At 37.8% G+C, this 23,639-nt stretch overlaps 1 protein-coding gene and 1 long non-coding RNA gene across 2 annotated transcripts in view; both read right to left on the reverse strand.

The window, feature by feature from the left end:
• The window catches only part of LOC144373154 (uncharacterized), a 62,954-nt gene that overhangs the window by 33,209 nt on the left and 6,106 nt on the right, over nucleotides 1-23,639 (reverse strand). The window lies entirely within an intron of this gene.
• LOC144373153 (serine/threonine-protein kinase PAK 2-like) lies at nucleotides 295-22,437 on the reverse strand. The gene is made up of 7 exons (XM_078036271.1): nucleotides 22,382-22,437; nucleotides 21,796-21,900; nucleotides 19,471-19,618; nucleotides 17,675-17,706; nucleotides 17,096-17,200; nucleotides 9,587-9,691; nucleotides 295-408 (listed from the first exon to the last, which is right to left on the reverse strand). Exons 3-6 carry the CDS (start codon nucleotides 19,613-19,615, stop codon nucleotides 9,605-9,607), a joined length of 369 nt encoding a protein of 122 aa, XP_077892397.1. The 5' UTR covers nucleotides 19,616-19,618; nucleotides 21,796-21,900; nucleotides 22,382-22,437; the 3' UTR covers nucleotides 295-408; nucleotides 9,587-9,604.

Here is a 23,639-nt window from a genome sequence, read left to right on the forward strand (position 1 = left end):
TGTGAAAGTGCCTTCTACTGCCATGTATAACTAATTAGAACAAATAAAAGAAAAGAAAAAAGCATGGTGGCAGCCAGGGGTGGAGGAGGAGGAATGGGAGTTCTTACATACATGGTGGCAGAGTTTCTGTTTGGAGGGACAAAAGTGTGCTGGAAACAGAAGTTTGTACAATATTGTGAGTGTAATTAATGCCTCTGAGTTGTCTACTTAACAGGGCTAAAATGGCAAATTTAATGGTACTAGTCCTTTAAAACAAAGAACACTTTAATTATTAAAATTTTTAACATTTTCCTTTCCAGAATATTAAAAGAGTAGGATGCCATTCATAGTTTTTCTGGAGAACCTCCTTGGCTGCCAAGATGTGAGGAGTTAACTTGTGAGCCCTTTCGCCATGTTCAGGAGTGGGTGCTGCCAAAGAGAGGAAACAAAAAGTGCATAATTTAGAAGCAAAACGTTTTATGTTCTTTCAACTAAGGCCTGAAGACTACTTATGAATACAATTGACTTAAGCAACAAGTATTTTAATACCTGCCACAAACCTCTCTTAGTCACAACCATAACTTTTATAAGCTGTTTGGAAAACAGTTTTTTTAATTGTTTAAGTTTCTAGAAGTGAAATTACTTCTAATTAATGGATTCTTTAGTATAAATTTTAGGTATAAAAAGTGAGCAAACAATAGAGATCCTCGCTGAGTTGCCTGTGACATGAAATGTTCCCATGTTGGCTCCTCATTTTCTTATTGGTATCTTGCATTACAGTACAGTATACTTACTACAATGATACCTATTGTGGATACAAATCTATATATTAATACACTTTTGTTGTTTTTTTGGAGGTGCTGGGGCTTGAACCATGGCGCTCGTGCATGCCGGGCAAGCACTCTACCTCAAATGAACAAATACCGATGTAATTCTATTAATCCAAAGCTGAGAATAGGCAACTGTGTGACCCAAGAGATCCAGGCTGACTGATTCTCACGGCCTGCCCCGTGGCTACAGAAAGTGTGGCGCCGCAGAGAAGCGATTAATTAGCAATCAGGGAGATAAGTGGCTGCAACTCCGTGGAATCCCGCCAGCCAAGCCTGCACTGACTCCCTGGCTGAGTACGGGATTTCAGATGGGGAAGGAAGCGGTACAGTCCTATCCCCCACAGGGTACACTCCGCCAAGGCAATCAGCGGCCACCATCTTGGAGAGCTGAAGTATCCACCACCACTCTCCAACAGATTACAACAATAAAACAGGTGTGTGTCACTCAGCTCATCCCCCAGACATCGGGATATTTGCATAAAATCTCTCCTAGGCTTTCCGGGGGAGGGAGTATCAGAGTGAGCCTGCAAAAAGACTAGGGGAAAACGAGAGACACCTGACCTTCAACTCCCCCTCCCATTAGCAGCCAAAATGAAACCTGTCTAGCCAGCGCTGGGGGAGGGGCAAGCAGAAAAAATCAAAAGAATACAGTGCAGGGGATCCCAATAGCCAACTGTGTGACCTCGGAGATCTGGGCTGACTGATTCGCACGGCCTGCCCCGTGGCTACAGAAGGCATGGAGCTGCAGAGAAGCAATTAATTAGCAAGCAGGGAGAAAAGTGGCTGCGATTAGGTGGAATCCCGCCTGCCAAGCCCGCACTGACCCCCGGGCTGAGTACGGGATTTCAGAGGGGGAAGGAATTGGTACAGTTCTATTCCCCACAACAGAAACAAAACAATAGAGTGCCGGGGTTCCCAATAGCCACCCTCCACACCCAACAAACAGCAGGCCCACAGTACAGTTTGAACTGCCGAGAACCATCACTCAGGGGAAATCTGGTCTAGCAGGAGAAACCACGACTAGCAGGAGAAACCAGGAGACTAGAGACAAGGCCCTGGTGACTGGGCGGCTGGAAACCATAGGCCCACTGGCAACAGTTCACCCACTACCCGCGTAACTGGGCGGTAGGAGAAAGCCCGCCCGCTGGCCACCGATCACCCGCCCCCGGCCTGTGATACTGGGCGGCTGGAGACCACCTGCCTGCTGCAACCGGGAGCTGAAACCAAACAGACAGTCCAGTCACACACCCCCATTAGGACACCCCGGCAAGGAGCCTGGGGCCCGTCATAGCAGAGTAGTGTCGTCAGTGGAGCTCGGACGTCGGAATCCACGTTAGCAGGCATAGTTTAACAACACAAAGGAGAGACATCAGAGTAATACAGAACCAAAACAAATCTATAAAGAGAGCAGAAACACGACAATCAAATAGAGCTGGAAAGTAACGTGGACAACATAAGAAAACAAGGGAAAAAAGGTGTACAAACAATGCAAAACAACTTAATTCTACAGGAGGACATAGAAACATCAGAAGCAGGAATAGGGAAAGAACTTGGCATACCTAACTCGAATGGAAAGGAATATTAGAGAAGACATGAGACAGCAAGTCCAAGCAATAAAATTATATTTTGAAAATGAATTAAACAAACAAATTCAAATGGCAAAGAACGAGCTCTACCAGGAGATAGAGATCTTAAAAAACAAATCAAACAATAATCCTAGAATTGCAGGAAACTATAAACCAAATTAAAAACTCAAACGAGAATATGACAAATAGACTTGATCAAGTAGAAGTCAGAACATCAGATAATGAAGACAAGGTTTATCAACTTGAAAAGAATATAGTCAACACAGAAGAGATGCTTAAATCCCACGAGCAATCTATTCAAGAGATATGGGATGTCATAAAAAAACCAAATTTGAGAGTCATCAGGATAGAAGAAGGCACAGAGATTCAAACCAAAGGAATGGAGAGCATATTAAATAAAATAATTCTAGAAAACTTCCCAGAGATGAAAGATGGAATGGATTGCCAAATCCTGGAAGCCTACAGGACCCCAAACATTCAAAACCATAATAGACCAACTCCAAGACATATAATTATGAAGATAGCCAATGTACAGAACAAGGAGAGAATATTAAAAGCTACGAGAGAAAAGAGGCAGATTACATTCAGGGGTAAACCAATTGGGTTAAAGACTGATTTCTCATCACAGAATTTGAAAGCGAGAAGATCCTGGAACAATGTATTTCAAACGCTGAAAAATAATGGATTCCAACCACGAATACTGTATCCAGCAAAATGGAGCTTCAGATTTGACAATGAAATTAAAATCTTTCATGATAAACAAAAGCTAAAAGAATTCGCAGCAAGAAAACCAGCACTGCAAAGCATTTTGAGCAAAATACTACAAGAAGAGGAATTGAAAAATAGTGCCCAAAACTAACAGCAGGAGGTATCTCAGTAAAGGGGGAGGAAAATAACCAAAAATTAAAACTAGCCAAACTAAAATATATAAATAAAGAAGCATGACTGGAAGTACAAATCATATCTCAATTGTAACCTTAAATGTTAATGGCCTAAACTCACCAATCGAGAGACATAGGCTAGTAACCTGGATCAAAAAAAAAAAAAACAAATCCAACAATATGCTGCCTTCAGGAGACTCATATGATAGGAAAAGACATACACAGGCTGAAGGTAAAAGGTTGGGAAAAATCATACCACTCACATGGCCCTCGGAAGCAAGCAGGAGTGGCCATACTCATATTGAATAAAATCAACTTCAAACCTAAGTTAATCAAGAAGGATAAAGAAGGACACTATATACTGTTAAAAGGAACCATCCACCAACAAGACATAACAATTATCAATTTGTATGCACCAAACAATGGAGCTGCAATGTTCATAAAACAAACTCTCCTCAAGTTCAAGAGTCAAATAGACCACAACACAATAATTATGGGTGAATTCAACACTCCTCTCTCGCCATTAGACAGATCCTCTAGACAAAAACTGAATAAAGAAACTATAGAACTCAACAGCACAATCAATATCCTGGAGTTAACCGACATATTTAGAATATATCAACCATCATCAAGTGGATACACGTTCTTCTCAGCAGCACATGGATCCTACTCAAAGATAGACCATATATTATGCCATAAGGCAACTTGTAGTAAATATAAAGGCATGGAGATAATACAATGCACCATATCTGATCATAATGGAATGAAATTGGAAATCAATGATAAAAGAAGGAAGGAAAAATCCTACATCACATGGAAAATGAACAATATGTTATTGAGTGATCAATGGGTTACAGAAGACATAAAGGAGGAGGTGAAAAAATTCTTAGAGTCAAATGATAATACAGACACAATATACCAGAATCTATGGGACACAATGAAAGCAGTTTTAAGAGGGAAATTCATTTCTTGGAGTTCTTTCCTCAAAAAAAGAAAAAACCAATAAATAAATGAACTCACACTACACCTCAAAAACCTAGAAAAGGAAGAGCAAAACAACAGCAAATGTAGTAGAAGACAAGAAATAATTAAAATTAGAACAGAAATCAACAAAATTGAAACAAAAAACCATTGAAAAAATTGATAAAACTAAAAGTTGGTTCTTTGAAAAAATAAATAAGATAGACAAGACCTTAGCCATGCTAATGAAAAGAAGAAGAGAGAGAACTCAAATTACTAACATACAGGATGAAAAAGGCAATATCACAAAGACACTACAGAAATACAGAAGATAATTAGAAAGTATTTTGAAACCCTATATTCCAATAAAATAGAAGATAGTGAAGATATCGATAAATTTCTTAAGGCATAGGATTTGCCCAGATTGAGACAGGAAGACACAATTTAAACAGACGAATAATAAAGGAAGAAATAGAAGAAGCCATAAAAAGATTACCAACCAAGAAAAGTCCTGGACTGGATGGGTATACAGCGGAATTCTAAAAAACCTTCAAAGAAGAATTAATACCAATACTTTTCAAGCTATTTCAAGAAATAGAAAAAGAAGGAGCTCTTCCAAATTCATTCTATGAGGCCAACATCACTCTGATCCCAAAACCAGACAAAGACACTTCAAAGAAAGAAAACTACAGACCACCAATATCTCTAATGAACTTGGATGCAAAAATTCTCAATAAAATTCTGGCGAATCGAATACAAAATCATATCAGAAAACTTGTGCACCATGATCAAGTAGGATTCATCCCTGGGATGCAAGGCTGGTTCAATATACGGAAATCAATAAATGCTATTCACCACATCAATAGACTTAAAGACAAGAACCATATGATCATCTCGATAGATGCAGAAAAAGCATTCGACAAAGTACAGCATCCCTTTATGTTCAAAACACTAGAAAAAGTAGGGATAACAGGAACTTACCTCAACATTGTAAAAGCTATATATGCTAAACCTCAGGCTAGCATCATCCTTAAAGGAGAAAAACTGAAGGCATTCCCTCTAAAATCTGGAACAAGACAGGGATGCCCTCTATCACCACTTCTATTCAATTTAGTTCTTGAAGTACTAGCCAGAGCAATTAGACAGACAAAAGAAATTAAAGGCATAAAAATAGGAAAAGAAGAAATTAAATTATCGTATTTGCGGATGACATGATAATATACTTAACAGACCCAAAAGGGCCTACAAAGAAGCTGCTAGAGTTAATAAATGAATTCAGCAAAGTGGCAGGTTATAAAATCAACACGCATAAATCAAAGGCATTCCTGTATATCAGCAACAAAACCTCTGAAATGGAAATAAGGAAAACCACTCCATTCACAATATCCTCAAAGAAAATAAGATACTTGGGAATCAACCTAACAAAAGAGGTGAAAGATGTATACAATGAAAACTACAGAACCCTAAAGAGAGAGATAGAAGAAGATCTCAGAAGATGGAAAATTTACCCTGTTCATGGATAGGTAGAACTAACATCATCAAAATGGCGATATTACCCAAAGTTCTCTACAGGTTTAATGCGATGCCAATCAAAATCCCAACAGCATTTTTTGTAGAAATAGATAAAGCAATCTTGAAATTCATATGGAAAAACAAAAGACCCAGGATAGCAAAAGCAATTCTAAGCAGGAAGTGTGAATCTGGATGTATAGCAATACCAGAGTTCAAACTGTACTACAAAGCAATAGTAACAAAAACAGCATGGTACAAGTACCAAAACAGGCAGGTGGACCAATGATACAGAATAGAGGACAGAGAGACTAATCCACAAAGTTACAACAATCTTATATTTGATAAAGGGGCTAAAAACATGCAATGGAGGAAGGATAGCATCTTCAACAAATGGTGCTGGGAAAATTGGAAATCCATATGCAACAAAATGAAATTGAATCACTTTCTCTCGCCAGCCACAAAATTTAACTCAAAATGGATCAAGGAGCTAGATATCAAATCAGAGACACTGCGTCGGATAGTAGAAAAAGTTGGCTACGATCTACATATTGTGGGGTCGGGCTCCAAATTCCTTAATAGGACACCCATAGCCCAAGAGTTAATAACAAGAATAAACAAATGGGACTTACTTAAACTAAAAAGTTTTTTCTCAGCAAGAGAAACAATAAAAGAGGTAAATAGAGAGCCTACATCCTGGGAACAAATTTTTACCCCTCACACCTCAGATAGAGCCCTAATATCCAGAATGTACAAAGAACTCAAAAAATTAAACAATAAGATAAAAAACAACCCAATCAACAAATGGGCCAAGGACCTGAACAGACACTTCTCAGAGGAGGACATACAATCAATCAACAACTACATGAAAAAATGCTCACCATTTCTAGCAATCAGAGAAATGTAAATCAAAACCACCCTAAGATACCATCTCACTCCAGTAAGATTGGCAGCCATTATGAAGTCAAAAACAATAAATGTTGGCGAGGATATGGGGGAAAGGGTACACTTGTACACTGCTGGTGGGATTGCAAAATGGTGAGGCCAATTGGGAAAGCAGTATGGAGATTCCTGGGAAAGCTGGGAATGGATCCACCATTTGACCCAGCTATCGCCCTTCTCGGACTATTCCCTGAGGACCTTAAAAGAGCGCACTATTTGGATACGGCCACATCAATGATTATAGCAGCACAATTCACAATAGCTAGACTGTGGAACCAACCTAGATGCCCTTCAATAGATGAATGGATAAAAAAAAAAATGTGGCATCTATACACAATGGAGTATTATGCAGCACTAAAATGACAAAATCATAGAATTTGCAGGGAAATGGATGGCTTTAGAGCAGATTATGCTAAGTGAAGCTAGCCAAGCCCTTAAAAACAAATGCCAAATGTCTTCTTTGATATAAAGAGAGCAACTAAGAACAGAACAGGAAGAAAGAGCATGAGGAAAAGACTAACAGTAAACAAAGACGAATGGGGGGAGAGAAAGGGAGAGAGAAGAGAAAGCATATGGAAATGGTAGGAGACCTTCAATGATACACAAAATTATAAGAGGTTATGAGGGGCAAGGGAGAGGGAAAAAAAGGGAGAGAATTGAACAACAGCAGAGGAGGAAGAGAGGGAAGATGGGAGGGGAGGGAAGGAGAGGGGGGATAGTAGGGGATAGGAAAGGTAGCAGAATACAATAGTCACTAATATGCCATTATGTAAAAATGTGAGTATGTAACAGATGTGATTCTGCAATCTGTATTTGGGGTAAAAATGGGAGCTCAAAACCCAATTGAGTCAAATGTATGAAAGATGATATATCATGAGCTCTGTAATGCTTTGAACAATCAATAAAAAAAAATCCAAAGCTGACACTTTAGACATTAGAGTTCACTCTTTGTATTGGATTATATAATTCTATGGGATTTGAAAAATGAATATTGTCCTGTGTATCTACCATTATAATATCATACTGAATAAATTCACTGCCCTAAAAACCTACTACTCATTCTCTTCACACCTCTGAATCCCTGCAATCAATGATTTTATAAAACTCCTCAAACTTGAGATGTCCTAAACATTCATGCTAGACACTGCCCTAGCATGGATGAACACTTCTAGCCCACATGCTACACTTGCAATTGAAGAGCATCTAGCCCCTTTAGATGGAAGGGCACCACTAAGCACTATGCTCTAAAAGATCTTTCAGAGATTAATATGCCCATGCCATAGGCATGTAGTCAATTATACAAGTTATTTTCCTGTCATAAATAAATAGATAAGACAAAATTCTTTCATGCCTTTTGGTGTTATTATATCTCAGTTTTTATCCATGAATCCTATTTCTATTGTATGGATGTAGCACATACATTGGATTTCTTTTGTTTATATTGTGGTGCTGGGGATAAAATCCAGGGCCTCAGCAAGCTAGGCATGTGCTCTACCACTGAGCTTCACACAGTCCTCACATTCACTTTTTGAAACACATCTTGTTATAGATTTAGCAAATATGAATAAAGATGCTATAAAAATTTTGCACAGGTTTTTGTGTGGACACATCTCAATGCATGGGGGCAAATACCTGGAAACACATTGCTGGGATAGGTGGTAAGGTCATGTTTTATTTTGTGGGAAACTGAAAAAACCCTAATCTGGAGTGGAGCCTCCCACTAGCAATGCAGGAGCATTCCTGTTGCTCCATCTCTCATTTTTCACTTTTTTATTCTTTCTTTCCTTAGTGATTAGGTAAGACTCCATCTTATTATTGAATGTTTGTATCTTTCAATGATCACACTTGACCATCACGTGATACACCATGTCACACATGACAAGATTCTTAGGGTGGTTGTTCTTGGCCCCGATGCTCTCATTGTCATTTTATATATGCATATCTCCTGCCTCCACTGTGATTATTTTAGTTAAATGGTTTTATCTTTGAAAGATACTTTTATAAGGGACAGACATTTATTTATTCAGGCATCTAGAATTATTTTTGACTTTACTATATTTGAGGAAGCTGTTATTTAGCGTTTGGAAGATAGATTTCTGGGTTGATTTTTTATATCAGAACCTCATTACACATCATGAAAACCCTTGAAAGTGTCTCACAACTCACTGATGCTATTGCATTTAAAAGTTGTTTTCATTTCTATCTTTATATTTCACTGTGATAGTTTTCACTACAATAATCTATCACTAATCCAGTCTCAAAACATTTTACACAAATATAATTCCTACCCTCCCTTTCACTTCAAAGAGCCAGGTGTAAGGAATATAGAAAACACAGCCTTCTGTCATGAGATGGGAATCCAGTGGCTGTCCTCAGAGCCACCACATCACAGTCCAGCCCCCTTAGTACTTCTCTCCCTGGCTCCATCTGAGCTCAATACTGTTGAAATTCTCCTCAGCTGGGAAGGAATTTCACTCTCAACTGTCTTCAGAATGCCATCAATGCTTTGAGAGAAATGTCAAAAGGAGAAATAAAGTACATAATCTGGGGAAGAAGAAAGATCTAAATTTTAGGTAGCAGAGTTACCCACATTATGAAACAGAGAAAAAACAGAGTAATGGATGATCTCTCTGGAAAAGGGGACAAAACATGGAAAGAAAAAAACAGTGAGTTAAGTATTCTAACTTTTAAAGAAGCCATTGATTTTTATTTTTCAAAAAACTGGTTTTTGATAAGTACTCTTTAGGTAAAAACTTTAATTTAATCTTAAATTAATCTTCTCATAGTAAAACCTTTTAAACTTGAAGGCTTTTTGAAATTATCTCTGAAAGTCAAATGCAAACAGCTGTTTTTCAAACACACATGCACAGATGTGCACACCAGCTCATTAGTCACTCACTGGTCTTGTATGGCCATGTCATGGGGCAGTGAAAGGCTTCATGTCTCCATCACCATCACCTTCCTCCATTACAATTGCTGATGTTTCCGGCCCCTTGGTGTTCAGCTGTGTTCAGGAGCAAAGGAAGACAAGCCAGATTAAAATGTGACCAGGTCTCCTTTTACTAAACAAACTTTAAGAAGTTATTTTTTCCATAGCTAATTTTTAAATGATTAAACCTCACTGGTTACAATATATTTAATTAAAATATAAAGATGATTTCTGAAATATAGAAAAGTAAATAAACATATATGATAAATATTCTGGAGTGCTATTTAGAAACATTAAATATTTCTTTACCTCTTATTTTATTTTTTTAAACATTTTTTAAAGTTGTTGATGAACCCTTATTTTATTTATTTGTATGTGGTGCTGAGAATGGAACCCAGTGCCTCATAATGCCAGGCAAGCACACTATCACTGAGCCACAACTCCAGCCCTACCTCTTATTTTAGAAATTAAAAAAAAAACAGATTTGTTTTCATAACATTAATTAGAACAAGAACTATAAGAAATACATCATCAACTTACTGCTGGTGTTCCAGAAGGGAAGCAATCCTTCTCTAAAAATGAAAGGGAAAGGAATGTTAACAATTTACCACAGAAAACTTTTCTATGACAGAAAGAAAAATAATATAAAAGAGGAGCAAGTGAAATGTGTTAAAACCGATTTCATTTTAAGTAGAATTACTTCTCTAGAAATATGATAGTAATAGTAACTTAAATAAAATTTAAATAAGACTCAGCTACTAACTCTTTAATCTTAATGAAACCTAAAAAAAACATTTTGAAAAACCTTAATTAATCATTCAAATGACAGGATTTCATGGTATGTAAATTATACTTCAATCAAGTTATTAAAATATAATGGAGTCCTAGCCTGGTAATTCCATGCCTATAATCCAAGGGGCTCAAGAGGCAGAGACAGAAGGATCTTGTGTTCCAAGCCAGCCTCAGCAATTTAGCTAGGTGCTTAGAAACTCAATGCAACCCTGCCTCTACATAACATAAAATAGAGCTGGGGATGTGGTTCAGAGGTTGAGTGCCCCTGGGTTCAATCCCCGGTACCCTGCCCCCAACAAAGTGTAATGAAAAGCATACCCACCCAAGCTGTATTAAAATAAAACATTCCTTGTTTAAGATACTTTCTTAAGCACTAAAGGTGATATGACAAATATTCTTGAGTACCAAGGAGCAAGAGGATATAAAGCCACAGAACATGGCAACTGGGAAAAAAATTCTTTTTGACATGTTTGTTTCTTTGTAAAATGCAACTTACAAGTTGACTCAGAAGTTCTAGGTAAAAGTAATTTCCTAAAGATACCAGGTAAGTTATTTATAGAAAAAGTCAAGATCAGTATTACTTGCAAAGAACTCTACTTCTTTTTTGAACATAGCCTTTCTCTCTGTGATGATGTAAACATATTAAATATAATTAATGCAACCGCATATGATTTTTGCATACTTAGATTTATTTTTAAAAATATATATATGACTTTAGAGACAAAAAACATATTAAATAAAAATTATATATCTTGAGATTGTAATAGGGAAAATCTACCCAGAGAGAAATGGGAGAAATGATGTTGCATCTTTTAATGTACAGTGCAAAGAAGAGAAAGCAGGAGAACCAGCTTGGGGAAGGAGAGTCTAACTAAATCTCCAAAGATATTCCAGGGAACGCTCAACCAACTGCACCACGTGGACTTCATTCTGATGCTGCCTTACACAAACTGTTTTTAAAAATCCAGTATACTTCAACTCTTACCCACTGAGATTCTAATTCTGAGGAATAAATTCTTTGAGGTAAGGTATTTATTTTTATGTATTTGCACATAATTTTTGAATAGAAAATACTTTTTATTTCAAGGTCTATGCATTTATAAAGCAAGAATTCCTTCTAGGCCACTGACAATAAACATATCTCTAGCATAAATATGTCTAGAAATCCAGAATTTATCCTTCTCAACTAAAAATTATTTAAAACCATGAGGAGGAAGAAAAATACCCAAGTAAATGTAACAACATGGAACAAGTGTGAATCCCACTAGCATGTTGAATTATAATGTATAAGAAATATGGGGGAAAATGTAACAGATCCAATTCCATTTCTAACAAAATTATGAGATCAATGAAATCCTCAATCTCCAGATGATGTTCAAGAGCCATCCGGACAGTTGACAAAAAGCAGTATCTATGTAGGAGAAAGTAGGAACAATACAGTTTACCTTTTATTTCTCCAGAAATGATCTTTTTATCTATCAGTGCTTCACAAGTTTCCATGGGATTCAGTCTTTTACCACTGTCTGAGGTCTCACCAGTAGGAGGAAATCTGAGATTTTTCTTCTTCAAGGTGCTGGTGTTATAATACTTGTTGACACCCCGCACAGCTAGAGGATGCTCCATTGGCTTTCCTTTGAGGACCCTGAAGGTTTGTGGCAACTGAGCCCCCTGCTCTGGCATGCCCTAACAAAGAGAAATTCAGACATGAGTTGTGGTTTGAATTGCTCTAATACTATCCATTTTCAGACATAAACATCAACATTCATAAAACAAACCCATAGACATAATTTTAGATTTGACTAAAATCTAAATGGTCTTATTTTCTAATACTCTACTTTTCCATATTTATTTTGCAAATGAACAGGAAAGATCCAAACAGCGGAATGGGAAGGGAGTGCTGGGTTTGTTTGGGGAGAGGGACAGAGGTGTCAAACCTGTATTTTCTCTTGTTCATCACCCACCAGAGTAGCTCCTAATGAAAAGGCTTAAGCCAAGAGCATAAGTCAGGGAAAGCAAACAGGAAGAAGAATGCTTGGTTATGTCTGGTTCTGCTCTAGGCTTTACACAGATAGAGAACACAGGGCGGCTGGCCCATTCCAACTTCAGCACTTCAGGGAATACAAATGTAGGGATTTGAAACCAAGAACCCACTTTATACAGTGTTTACTGTTTCAGATCTTTTTAGGCGGGGAGGAGGAGGAGAACCAGGGATTGAATTCAGGGGCACTCAACCACTCAGCCATACCCTCACCCTTTTTAATTTTTGAGACAGGGGTCTCACTAAATTGCTTAGTTCCTCGCTTATTGCTGAGTCTGCCTTTGAACTTGCAAACCTCCTAAGTCAGCCTCACTAGCTTCTGCGATTACATTCATGCTCCACTGAACCCAGCAATACATTACAGCTTTTTTTCCCCTTAAATACATTTGAAATAATCTAGTAGTACATTAAATGGTCATGCCATATTTTTAATTAATTTACTACTAATGATATTTGAGTTGACTTTTTGCTACATTTTGCTATCAAAATAATGGGACACAATCCATAATCTATGCTGTTCAATGGTTTCCCTCGGACACACATGCTAAAAATTGCATTTCTGGGTCAAAAGGTATGTAGGTGAAAGTAACATATTCATTTGTGATTTGGGATAGATACATGAAGGGATTTTTAAACAAATTTTGTGTGTGTGTGTGTGTGTGTGTGTGTGTGTGTGTTTGGTGTTTGGGATTAAACCCAGGGCCTTAAGCTGCTTAGTGATTAGGTAAGACTCCCTCTTATTATTGAATGTTTGCATCTTTGAATGATCACCCTCCACCATCATGTGACACCCCATGTCACACAGGACAATAATCTTAGGGTTCTTGTTCTTGGCCTGGAAGCTCTTATTGTCATTTTGTAAGCATATCTCCTGCCTTCACTGTTATTGTTTTTAGTTAAATGGTTTTATCTTTTAAAGATACTTTTATAAGAGACAAGACATTTATTTATTCAGGTTGGTAGAGGTGCTTTGACTTTACTTTATTTGAGGAAGCGGTTAATAGCTTTTGGGAGATAGATTTTTGGGTTTTTTTTTTATCAGAACTTCATTACACATCATGAAAACCCTTGAAACTGTCTCACAGCTCACTGATGCTATTGCATTTAAAAGTTGTTTTCATTTCTTTTTTTTTTTTTTTTGAGAGCTGATGACTCTTTATTGAGGTTCTCTGTATTTCACTAAAAGCCATGAGTTCTGTTACTTTGGAAGGGAGAAGAATGGATGTGAGGGAATAAATAATGGATTCTGTCACAAGTATCTTAGTGGAGGGGTCACATGAGGACCAGAAAGATGGAAATCCTTAAGTATATACAAGTTTACTCCTATTTATTCTGTTGAGATTGAATACATAATTTTTATGTGCTCAACTTACTAATGGATACAAAAATTCTGCAAAAAAAGATGGAGAGCTAGACTATACATGGATTATTTACATGCTATAAAATTCAAAGGAATGCTGAAGTCCAACAAAAACATTTTTAAGGAGTTGACATAATTTTGAAAAAATTATATCACATATCAGTGAAAGTTTAATAGCTTTTTTTTAGTAGACAAAACTGAGAAAAATGGCTCATTCTATGATAAAAAATAAAACTTGGTCTCACACACAAAGGTACATATCAAATAGTTTAAAGGTGATGTTTAATCTTTTCCAACCAGCAGAGCCTGGCATTAACAAGTGAGAACCAGTGCTGGATCGCTCAGAACAGTGGCCAACCAGGGCACTGCCCAGGGTGTCCTAGCTGGACCAAGCCGAACTCTGCAGACTCAATGTGAAAGGAAAAGAAATGAGCTAACATAAGAAAATGAAAATATCTTAACTAACTTGAAATAAATCAAAAAGCAACAAACTTCAAAACAAAACAATGTGTCTACCTTAAAATTAAGAATGTCTATTCAGTGAAGGATCCCTAGATTCACAAAGTGCCATTCTGAGTTATTTGTAATTACCCAGAAATATATAGGGAACTCCTCAGAATAAACACACACAACACACAAAAAGGAAGTCCTGTGGGAAAAGGAGCCATTCATTCCTAGAGCAGCCAGCAGGGCCGAGGGGCAAGCGACAAGATCCCCCAAATTACTGGTGATCCAATGGGAATACATTAAATGCTGTGCCCCTTGGGCCCACCAGGCTGGCAAAAACCAGACAGTTGGGCAGTACCAAGTGCTAGGGAGGATGAGGAGGAAGGAAGCCTCCAGTGGAAGGCCAGAGAGATTAGCCTGTGTGACCTGTAACCCCATCCTGGGTGTGTATGCCAGAGAAGTTTCACACGAGCTCAGAAGGGACACCAAAAAGGATGTTGATCGTGGCCTGGAATGTGGTGCCAGGAGGTGGTGGCACCCCGGTGTCCGCTACGTAAGGCAACGTGTGAGTGAAATGCGTCGATGCCCCTATGGGGTACCACGTGACAGATCTAGAATGAGCAGAGGCTACAGCTCCACACATACTGAGTGAAACCTATTGCACCACAATCTCACACAACAGTAAAAGCATATTCACTCCTGAACACCGTATCCTATAAGGACACAGTGATATTCAAAGATATAGAATAAACAAACAGGGTGCCGATGGGAAAGGATGGTGGGAAGAAAGGCAGAAACGCCACAAAACCAGGATCCTTGCACGGGACTGTGATCCCAAAGTCCAAAACCAAATGGCTGTGCTCAGTTCTGCCTCAAATGTGTGCACCAGGAAGTGTGTGCCAGAAAGGGGGCTCTAAAGGGTCCTTGGGAGAGGAGATGCCATGGCTGAGACCCTAGTACCTTTGTTCTTCGAGAGTGTTCCAGGGCTTAAGCTGCAGCCCAGACACCACTCTGGAGAACGTGCCCCCAGCAAACTGCATTCCCAGCCCCCAAATGAGGATAAGGCCACTGTTGGTCCTTGATGTGATCTAAGGCCCTGTGTCCCAGGCCTGGAAGCCCATAACCCAACCCTCATTTACTTCAAGTCACTCTTTGAATAAGAGCAACAGTTCATAGAACAGACATTTGGAGGAAGAGACGGGAGATGAAGGTGAGAGATGAGGGGGGAGACATCTTCTCCATGTCCTGGGGGCTGCACAATTCAGCAGGACTTGTCATGCAGCCACAGGCCCCCCAGGGCAGCCACGACCACTACACAACTAACCAAGCAGCTAGGCTGGAGACCAGAGTCAATAGGAGATAGAGTCAAAGTTCATTCCTTGATTTTGCCTCAGCTTAAAGATAGGTTCTAACTCAGCTTCTGCTAACCCTGAGAGGGCAAAAAAGCTTTGTCCCCAAGTCCTGGAGGGCCCTCCAAACAGGGTTTCAGCCCCAGACCTCAATGAGGTCCCTGGATTCCATTCCCAGATCAGCTGGCAGCTCCTTGCCTGAAAGCTTTGTCCCATCGAATAAGAAAGACAGCTTGTGTCCAGAGTCCCATGGCCTCCTCATAATGTGACATGAGGGTCTTGAGAGGAGAATCCTGAGACAACGAGATCTCCAGCATCTGGTGTTTCTCTTTGCCCTGCACCTTGAGACGGAGCTGCTGGGATGTCTCTGTGGCCTCTGAAGAACTTGCTAGTACCACACAGTCAATGATGTCAGCCACTCCAAGCTTCAGAGTCCTGGGGGTGGCCGTAGGGGACAGTTCTGTCTCTCCAAAGAGCAAAAGAATTCTGCTTGGGGACACCCTGAGACGGGTGGCCATGTGATCCACCACACTCTGAAGGGGCTCCGACATTCTGATGGGCAATCTGATCAGGTCAACCCGGCACCGGATTTTGAGTGGCAAGAGCTGGGGATCTTTATATTTCACTGTGGTAGTTTCCACTACAATAATCTATCATTAATCCAGTCTCATAACATTTTATACAAATATAATGCCTATCCTCCCTTTCACTTCAAAGAGCCAGTTGTAAGGAATATAGAAAACACAGCCTTCTGTCATTAGATGGGAATCAATGTTGGTCCTCAGAGCCACCACATCACAGTCCAGCCCCCTTAGTACTTCTCTCCCTGGCTCCACCTGAGCTCATTACTGCTGAAATTCTCCCTCAGCTGGTGAGGAATTTCACTCTCAACTGTCTTTTTTTTTTTTTAAAGAGAGAGTGAGAGAGAATAGAGAGAGAGAATTTTTAATATTTATTTTTTAGTTCTCGGGGGACACAACATCTTTGTTGGTATGTGGTGCTGAGGATCTAACCCAGGTCACACGCATGCCAGGCGAGCCCGCTACCACTTGAGCCACATCTCCAGCCCGTCAACTGTCTTTAGAATGTCATCAAGGCTTTGAGAGAAATGTCAAAAGGAGAAATAAAGTACATAATCTGGGGAAGAAGAAACATCTAAGTTTTAGGTAGAAGAGTTACCCACATTATGAAACAGAGAAAAAACACAGCAATAGATGATCTCTCTTGAAAAGGGGATAAAACATGGAAAGAAAAAACCCAGTGAGTTAAGTATTCTAACTTTTAAAGAAGCCATGGATTTTTATTATTCAAAAAAGTGGTTTTTGATGAGTACTCTTTAGGTAAAAACTTTAATTTAATCTTAAATTAATCTTCTCATAGTAAAACATTTTAAACTTGAAGGCTTTTTGAAATTATCTCTGAAAGTCAAATGCAAACAGCTGTTTTTCAAACACACATGCACAGATGTGCACACCAGCTCATTAGTCACTCACTGGTCTTGTATGGCCAAGTTGTGGGGCAGTGGAAGGTTGTTCCTCTCCATCACCATCCTCTTCCTCCATTACAATTGCTAATTTTTCCAGCCACTTGGTGTTCAGCTGTGTTCAGGAGCAAAGGAAGACAAAGCCAGGAAAATTCAAAGATTAAAATGTGACCAGGTCTCCTTATATTCAACAAACTTTAAAAAGTTATTTTTTTCATAGCTAATTTTTAAATGATTAAACCTCACTGGTTACAATATATTCAATTGAAAAATAAAGATGATTTTCTGAAATATGGAAAAGTAAATAAACATATGATAAATATTCTGGAGTGCTATTTAGAAACATTAAATATTTCTTCACCTCTTATTTTATTTTTTAAACATTTTTTAAAAGTTGTTGATGAACCCTTATTTTATTTATTTGTATGTGGTGCTGAGACTGGAACCCAGTGCCTCATGCATGCCAGGCAAGCACAATACCACTGAGCCACAACCCCAGCCCTACCTCTTATTTTAGAAATTAAAAAAAACATTTGTTTTCATAACCTTAATTAGAACAAGAACTATAAGAAATACATCATCAACTTACTGCTGGTGTTCCAGAAGGGAAGCAATCCTTCTCTGTAAATGAAAGGGAAAGGAATGTTAACAATTTACCACAGAAAACTTTTCTATGACAAAAAGAAAAATAATATAAAAGAAGAGCAAGTGAAATGTGTTAAAACCCATTTCATTTTAAGTAGAATTACTTCTCTAGATATATGATAGTAATAGTAACTTAAAAATAAAATTTATATAAGACTCAGCTACTAACTCTTTAATCTTAATGAAACCTTAAAATACATTTTGAAAAACCTGAATTGATCATTCAAATGACTGGATTTCATGGTATGTAAAGTATACTTCAATCAAGTTATTAAAATATAATGGAGTCCTAGCCTGGTAATTCCATGCCTATAATCCAAAGGGCTCAAGAGGCAGAGACAGGAGAATATTGTGTTCAAAGCCAGCCTAAGCAATTTAGCTATGTGCTTAGAAAATCAATGCAACCCTGCCTCTACATAAGATACAAAATAGAGCTGGGGATGTGCTTCAGGGGTTGAGTGACCCTGGGTTCAATCCCCAGTACCCTGCCCCCACCAAAGTGTAATGAAAACCATACCCACCCAAGCTGTATTAAAATAAAACATTCCTTGTTTAAGATACTTTCTTAAGCAGTAAAGGTGATATGACAAATATTCTTGAGTACCAAGGAGCAAGGGGATATAAAGCCACCAAACATGGCAACTGGGAAAAGAATTCTTTTTCACATGGTTTGTTTCTTTGTAAAATGCAACTTACTAGTTGACTCAGACATTCTAGGTGAAAGTACAAGCTTTTCCTAAGGATACCAGGTAAGTTATTTATAGAAAAAGTCAAAATCATTATTACTTGCAAAGAAGTCTACTTCTTTTTTGAACATAGCCTTTCTCTCTGTGATGATGTAAACATATTAAATACAATTAATCCAACCACAGATGATTTTTGCATACTTAGATTATTTTTTAAAACTATATATATGACTTAGAGACAGAAAACATATTAAATAAAAATTATATATCTTGGGGTTGTAATGGGGAAAATCTACCCAGAGAGAAACGGGAGAAATGATGTTGCATCTTTTAATGTACAGTGCAATGAAGGGAAAGCAGGAGAACCAGCTTGGGGAAGGAGAGTCTAACTAAATCTCCAAAGATATTCTAGGGAGCGCTCAACCAACTGCACCACGTGGACTTCATTCCAATGCTGCCTTACACAAACTGTTTTTAAAAATCCAGTATACTTCAACTCTTACCCACTGAGATTCTAATTATGAGGAATAAATCCTTTGAGGTAAGGTATTTATTTTTATGTATTTGCATGTAATTTTTGAATAGAAAATACTTTTTATTTCAAGGTCTATGCATGTATAAAGCAAAAATTCCTTCTAGGCCACTGACAATAAACATATCTCTAGCATAAACATGTCTAGAAATCCACAATTTATCCTTCTCAACTAAAAATCATTTAAACCCTTGAGGAGGAAAAAAAATACCCAAGTAAATGTAACAACATGGAACAAGTGTGAATCCCATTAGCATGTTGAATTATAATGTATAAGAAATATGGGGGAAAATGTAACAGATCCAATTCCATTTCTAACAAAATTATGAGATCAATGAAATCCTCAATCTCCAGATGATGTTCAAGAGCCATCCGGACAGTTGACAAAAAGCAGTATCTATATAGGAGAAAGTAGGAACAATACAGTTTATCCTTTTATTTTTCCAGAAATGATCTTTTTATCCATCAGTGCTTCACAAGTTTCCATGGGATTCAGTCTTTTACCACTGTCTGAGGTCTCACCAGTAGGAGGAAATCTGAGATTTTTCTTTTTCAAGGTGCTGGCATTATAATACTTGTTGACACCCCGTACAGCTAGAGGATGCTCCATTGGCTTTCCTTTGAGGACCCTGAAGGTTTGTGGCAACTGAGCCCCCTGCTCTGGCATGCCCTAACAAAGAGAAATTCAGACATGAGTTGTGGTTTGAATTGCTCTAATACTATCCATTTTCAGACATAAACATCAACATACATAAAACAAACCCATACACATAATCTTAGATTTGACTAAATTCTAAATGGTCTCTTTTTCTAATACTCTACTTTTCCATATTTATCTTGCAAATGAACAGGAAAGATCCAAACAGCGGAATGGGAAGGGAGTGCTGGGTTTGTTTGGGGAGAGGGACAGAAGTGTCAAACCTGTATTTCCTCTTGTTCATCACCCACCAGAGTAGCTCCTAATGGAAAAGGCTTAAGCCAAGAGCATAAGTCAGGGGACAGCAAACAGGAAGAAGGATGCTTGGTTATATCTGGTTCTGCTCTAGGCTTTACACAGATAGAGAACACAGGGTGGCAGGCCCATTCCAACTTCAGCACTTCAGGGAATACAAATGTAGGGATTTGAAACCAAGAACCCACTTTATACAGTGTTTACTGTTTCAGATCTTTTTAGGCGGGGAGGAGGAGAACCAGGGATTGAATTCAGGGGGCACTCAACCACTCAGCCATACCCTCTGCCTTTTTATTTTTTAAGACAGGGGTCTCACTAAATTGCTTAGTTCCTTGCTTATTGCTGAGTCTGCCTTTGAACTTGCAAACCTCCTAAGTCAGCCTCACTAGCTTCTGCGATTACATTCATGCTCCACTGAACCCAGCAATACATTACAGCTTTTTTCCCCCTTAAATACATTTGAAATAATCTAGTAGTACATTAAATGGTCATGCCATATTTTTAATTAATTTACTACTAATGATATTTGAGTTGACTTTTTGCTACATTTTGCTATCAAAATAATGGGACACAATCCATAATCTATGCTGTTCTATGGTTTCCCTATGACACACATGCTAAAAATTACATTTTTGGGTCAAAAGGTATGTAGGTGAAAGTAACATATTTATTTGTGATTTGGGATACATACATGATGGGATTTTTGAACAATTTTTTTTTCTTCTTGTTTTTTTTTTTTTTTTTTTTTGGTGTTTGCTGTTTTGGATTAAACCCAGGGCCTTAAGCTGCTTAGTGATTAGGTAAGACTCCCTCTTATTATTGAATGTTTGCATCTTTGAATGATCACCCTCCACCATCATGTGACACCCCATGTCACACAGGACAATAATCTTAGGGTTGTTGTTCTTGGCCTGGAAGCTCTTATTGTCATTTTATATGCATATCTCCTGCCTTTACTGTTATTATTTTTAGTTAAATGGTTTTATCTTTTAAAGATAATTTTATAAGAGACAAGACATTTATTTATTCAGGTTGGTAGAGGTGCTTTTTACTTTATTTGAAGAAGCGATTAATAGCTTTTGGGAGATAGATTTTTTGGGTTGATTTTTTCTATCAGAACTTCATTACACATCATGAAAACCCTTGAAACTGTCTCACAGCTCACTGATGCTATTGCATTTAAAAGTTGTTTTCATTTCTATCTTTATGTTTCACTGTGGTAGTTTCCACTACAATAATTTATCATTAATCCAGTCTCATAACATTTTACACAAATATATTGCATACTCTCCCTTTCACTTCAAAGAGCCAGTTGTAAGGAATATAGAAAACATAGCCTTCTGTCATGAGATGGGAATCAAATGGCGGTTCTCAGAGCCACCGCATCACAGTCCAGCCCCCTTAGTACTTCTCTCCCTGGCTCCACCTGAGCTCATTACTGCTGAAATTCTCCCTCAGCAGGTGAGGAATTCCACTCTCAACTGTCTTTAGAATGCCATCAATGCTTTGAGAGAAATGTCAAAAGGAGAAATAAAGTACATAATCTGGGGAAGAAGAAACATCTAAGTTTTAGGTAGAAGAGTTACCCACATTATGAAACAGAGAAAAAACACAGCAATAGATGATCTCTCTGGAAAGGGGGGCAAAACATGGAAAGAAAAAATTCAGTGAGTTAAGTATTCTAACTTTTAAAGAAGCCATTGATTTTTATTTTTCAAAAAAGTGGTTTTTGATGAGTACTCTTTAGGTAAAAACTCTAATCTTAAATTAATCTTCTCATAGAAAAATATGTTAAAGTTGAAGGCTTTTTGAAATTATCTCTGAAAGTGAAATGCAAACAGCTGCTTTTCAAACACACATGTACAGATGTGCACACCAGGTCATTAGTCACTCACTGGTCTTGTATGGCCATGTTGTGGGGCAGTGAAAGGCTGCACCTCTCCATCACCATCATCTGCCTCTATTACTATTGCTGATGTTTCCGGTCCATTGGTGTTCAGCTGTGTTCAGGAGCAAAGGAAGACAAGCCAGGAAAAGTCAAAGATTAAAAGGTGACCAGGTCTCTTTTTTTTAAACAAACTTTAAGAAGTTATTTTTTCCATAGCTAATTTTTAAATGATTAATCCTCACTGGTTCCAATATATTCAATTAAAATTAAAGATGATTTTCTGAAATATGGAAAAGTAAATAAACATTATGATAAATATTCTGGAGTGCTATTTAGAAACATTAATCATTTCTTTACCTCTTATTTTATATTTTTAAACATTTTTTAAGTTGTTGATGAACCCTTATTTTATTTATTTGTATGTGGTGCTGTGAATGGAACCCAGTGCCTCATGCATGTCAGGCAAGTACACTACCACTGAGCCACAACCCCAGCCCTACCTCTTATTTTAGAAATTAAAAAAAATGAAAAACAGATTTGTTTTCATAACATTAATTAGAGCAAGAACTATAAGAAATTCATCATCAACTTACTGCTGGTGTTCCAGAAGGGAAGCAATCCTTCTCTGAAAGTGAAAGGGAAAGGAAAGTTAACAATGTACCACAGAAAACTTTTCTATTATATAATAAATAATATAAATGAGGAGCATCTGAAATGTGTTAAAACCGATTTCATTTTAAGTAGAATTACTTCTCTAGAAATATGACAGTAATAGTAACAAAAATAATAATTTAATAAGACTCAGCTACTAACTCTATAATCTTAAGGAAACCTTAAAAATACATTTTGTAAAACCTGAATTGATCTTTCAAATGATTGGATTTCATGGTATGTAATTTATACTTCAATGAAGTTATTTAAATGTAATGGAGCCCTGGCCTGGTATTTCCATGCCTGCAATCCAATCGGCCTAAGTGGCAAAGACAGGAGGATCTTGAGTTCAAAGCCAGCCTCAGCAATTTAGCTAGGTGCTTAGAAATTCAATGCGACCCTGCCTCTACATAACACACAAAACAGAGCTGGGGATGTGGTTTAGGGGTTGAGTGCCCCTGGGTTCAACCCCCGGTACCCTGCCCCCACCAAAGTGTAATGAAACCCATACCCACCCAAGCTGTATTAAAATAATACATTCCTTGTTTAAGATACTTTCTTAAGCAGTAAAGGTGATATGATAAATATTCTTGAGTATCAAGGAGCAAGGGGATATAAAGCCACCAAACATGGCAACTGGGAAAAGAATTCTTTTTCACATGGTTTGTTTCTTTGTAAAATGCAACCTACTAGTTGACTCAGAAGTTCTAGGTAAAAGTACGAGCTTTTCCTAAGGATACCAGATAAGTTATTTATAGAAAACGTCAAGATCATTATTACTTGCAAAGAAGTCTATTTCTTTTTTGAACGTAGCCTTTCTTTCTGTGATGATGTAAACATATTAAATATAATTAATCCAACCACATATAATTTTTGCATACTTAGATTATTTTTAAAACTATATAATGACTTTAGAGATGGAAAGCATATTAAATAAAAATTATATATCTTGGGGTTGTAATGGGCAAAATCTGCACAGAGAGAAATGAGAGAAATGATGTTGCATCTTTTAAAGTTCAGTGCAAAGAAGAGAAAGCAGTAGAACCAGGGAGGAGAAGGGGAGTCTAACTAAATCTCCAAAGACATACCAGGGATCAGTCAACCAACTGCACCTTGTGGACTTCATTCCAATGCTGCCTTACACAAACTGTTGTTAAAAATCCAGTATATTTTACTTCTTACCCACTTAGATTCTAATTC

Source organism: Ictidomys tridecemlineatus, unplaced genomic scaffold (genome assembly GCF_052094955.1).
Source record: "Ictidomys tridecemlineatus isolate mIctTri1 unplaced genomic scaffold, mIctTri1.hap1 Scaffold_261, whole genome shotgun sequence".
NCBI lineage: Eukaryota > Metazoa > Chordata > Mammalia > Rodentia > Sciuridae > Ictidomys > Ictidomys tridecemlineatus.

Bases quoted from the DNA above. Each gene is read 5' to 3' on its own strand.
- LOC144373153 (XM_078036271.1), bottom strand. From the start codon at position 19,615: ATGCCAGAGCAGGGGGCTCAGTTGCCACAAACCTTCAGGGTCCTCAAA. The intron at 17,707-19,470 runs GTGAGACCTCAG...TTTCATTTACAG, and splicing joins TCTCAGATTTCCTCCTACTG to AGAAGGATTGCTTCCCTTCT. The intron at 17,201-17,674 runs GTAAGTTGATGA...TCCTGAACACAG, and splicing joins TCCCTTCTGGAACACCAGCA to CTGAACACCAAGTGGCTGGA.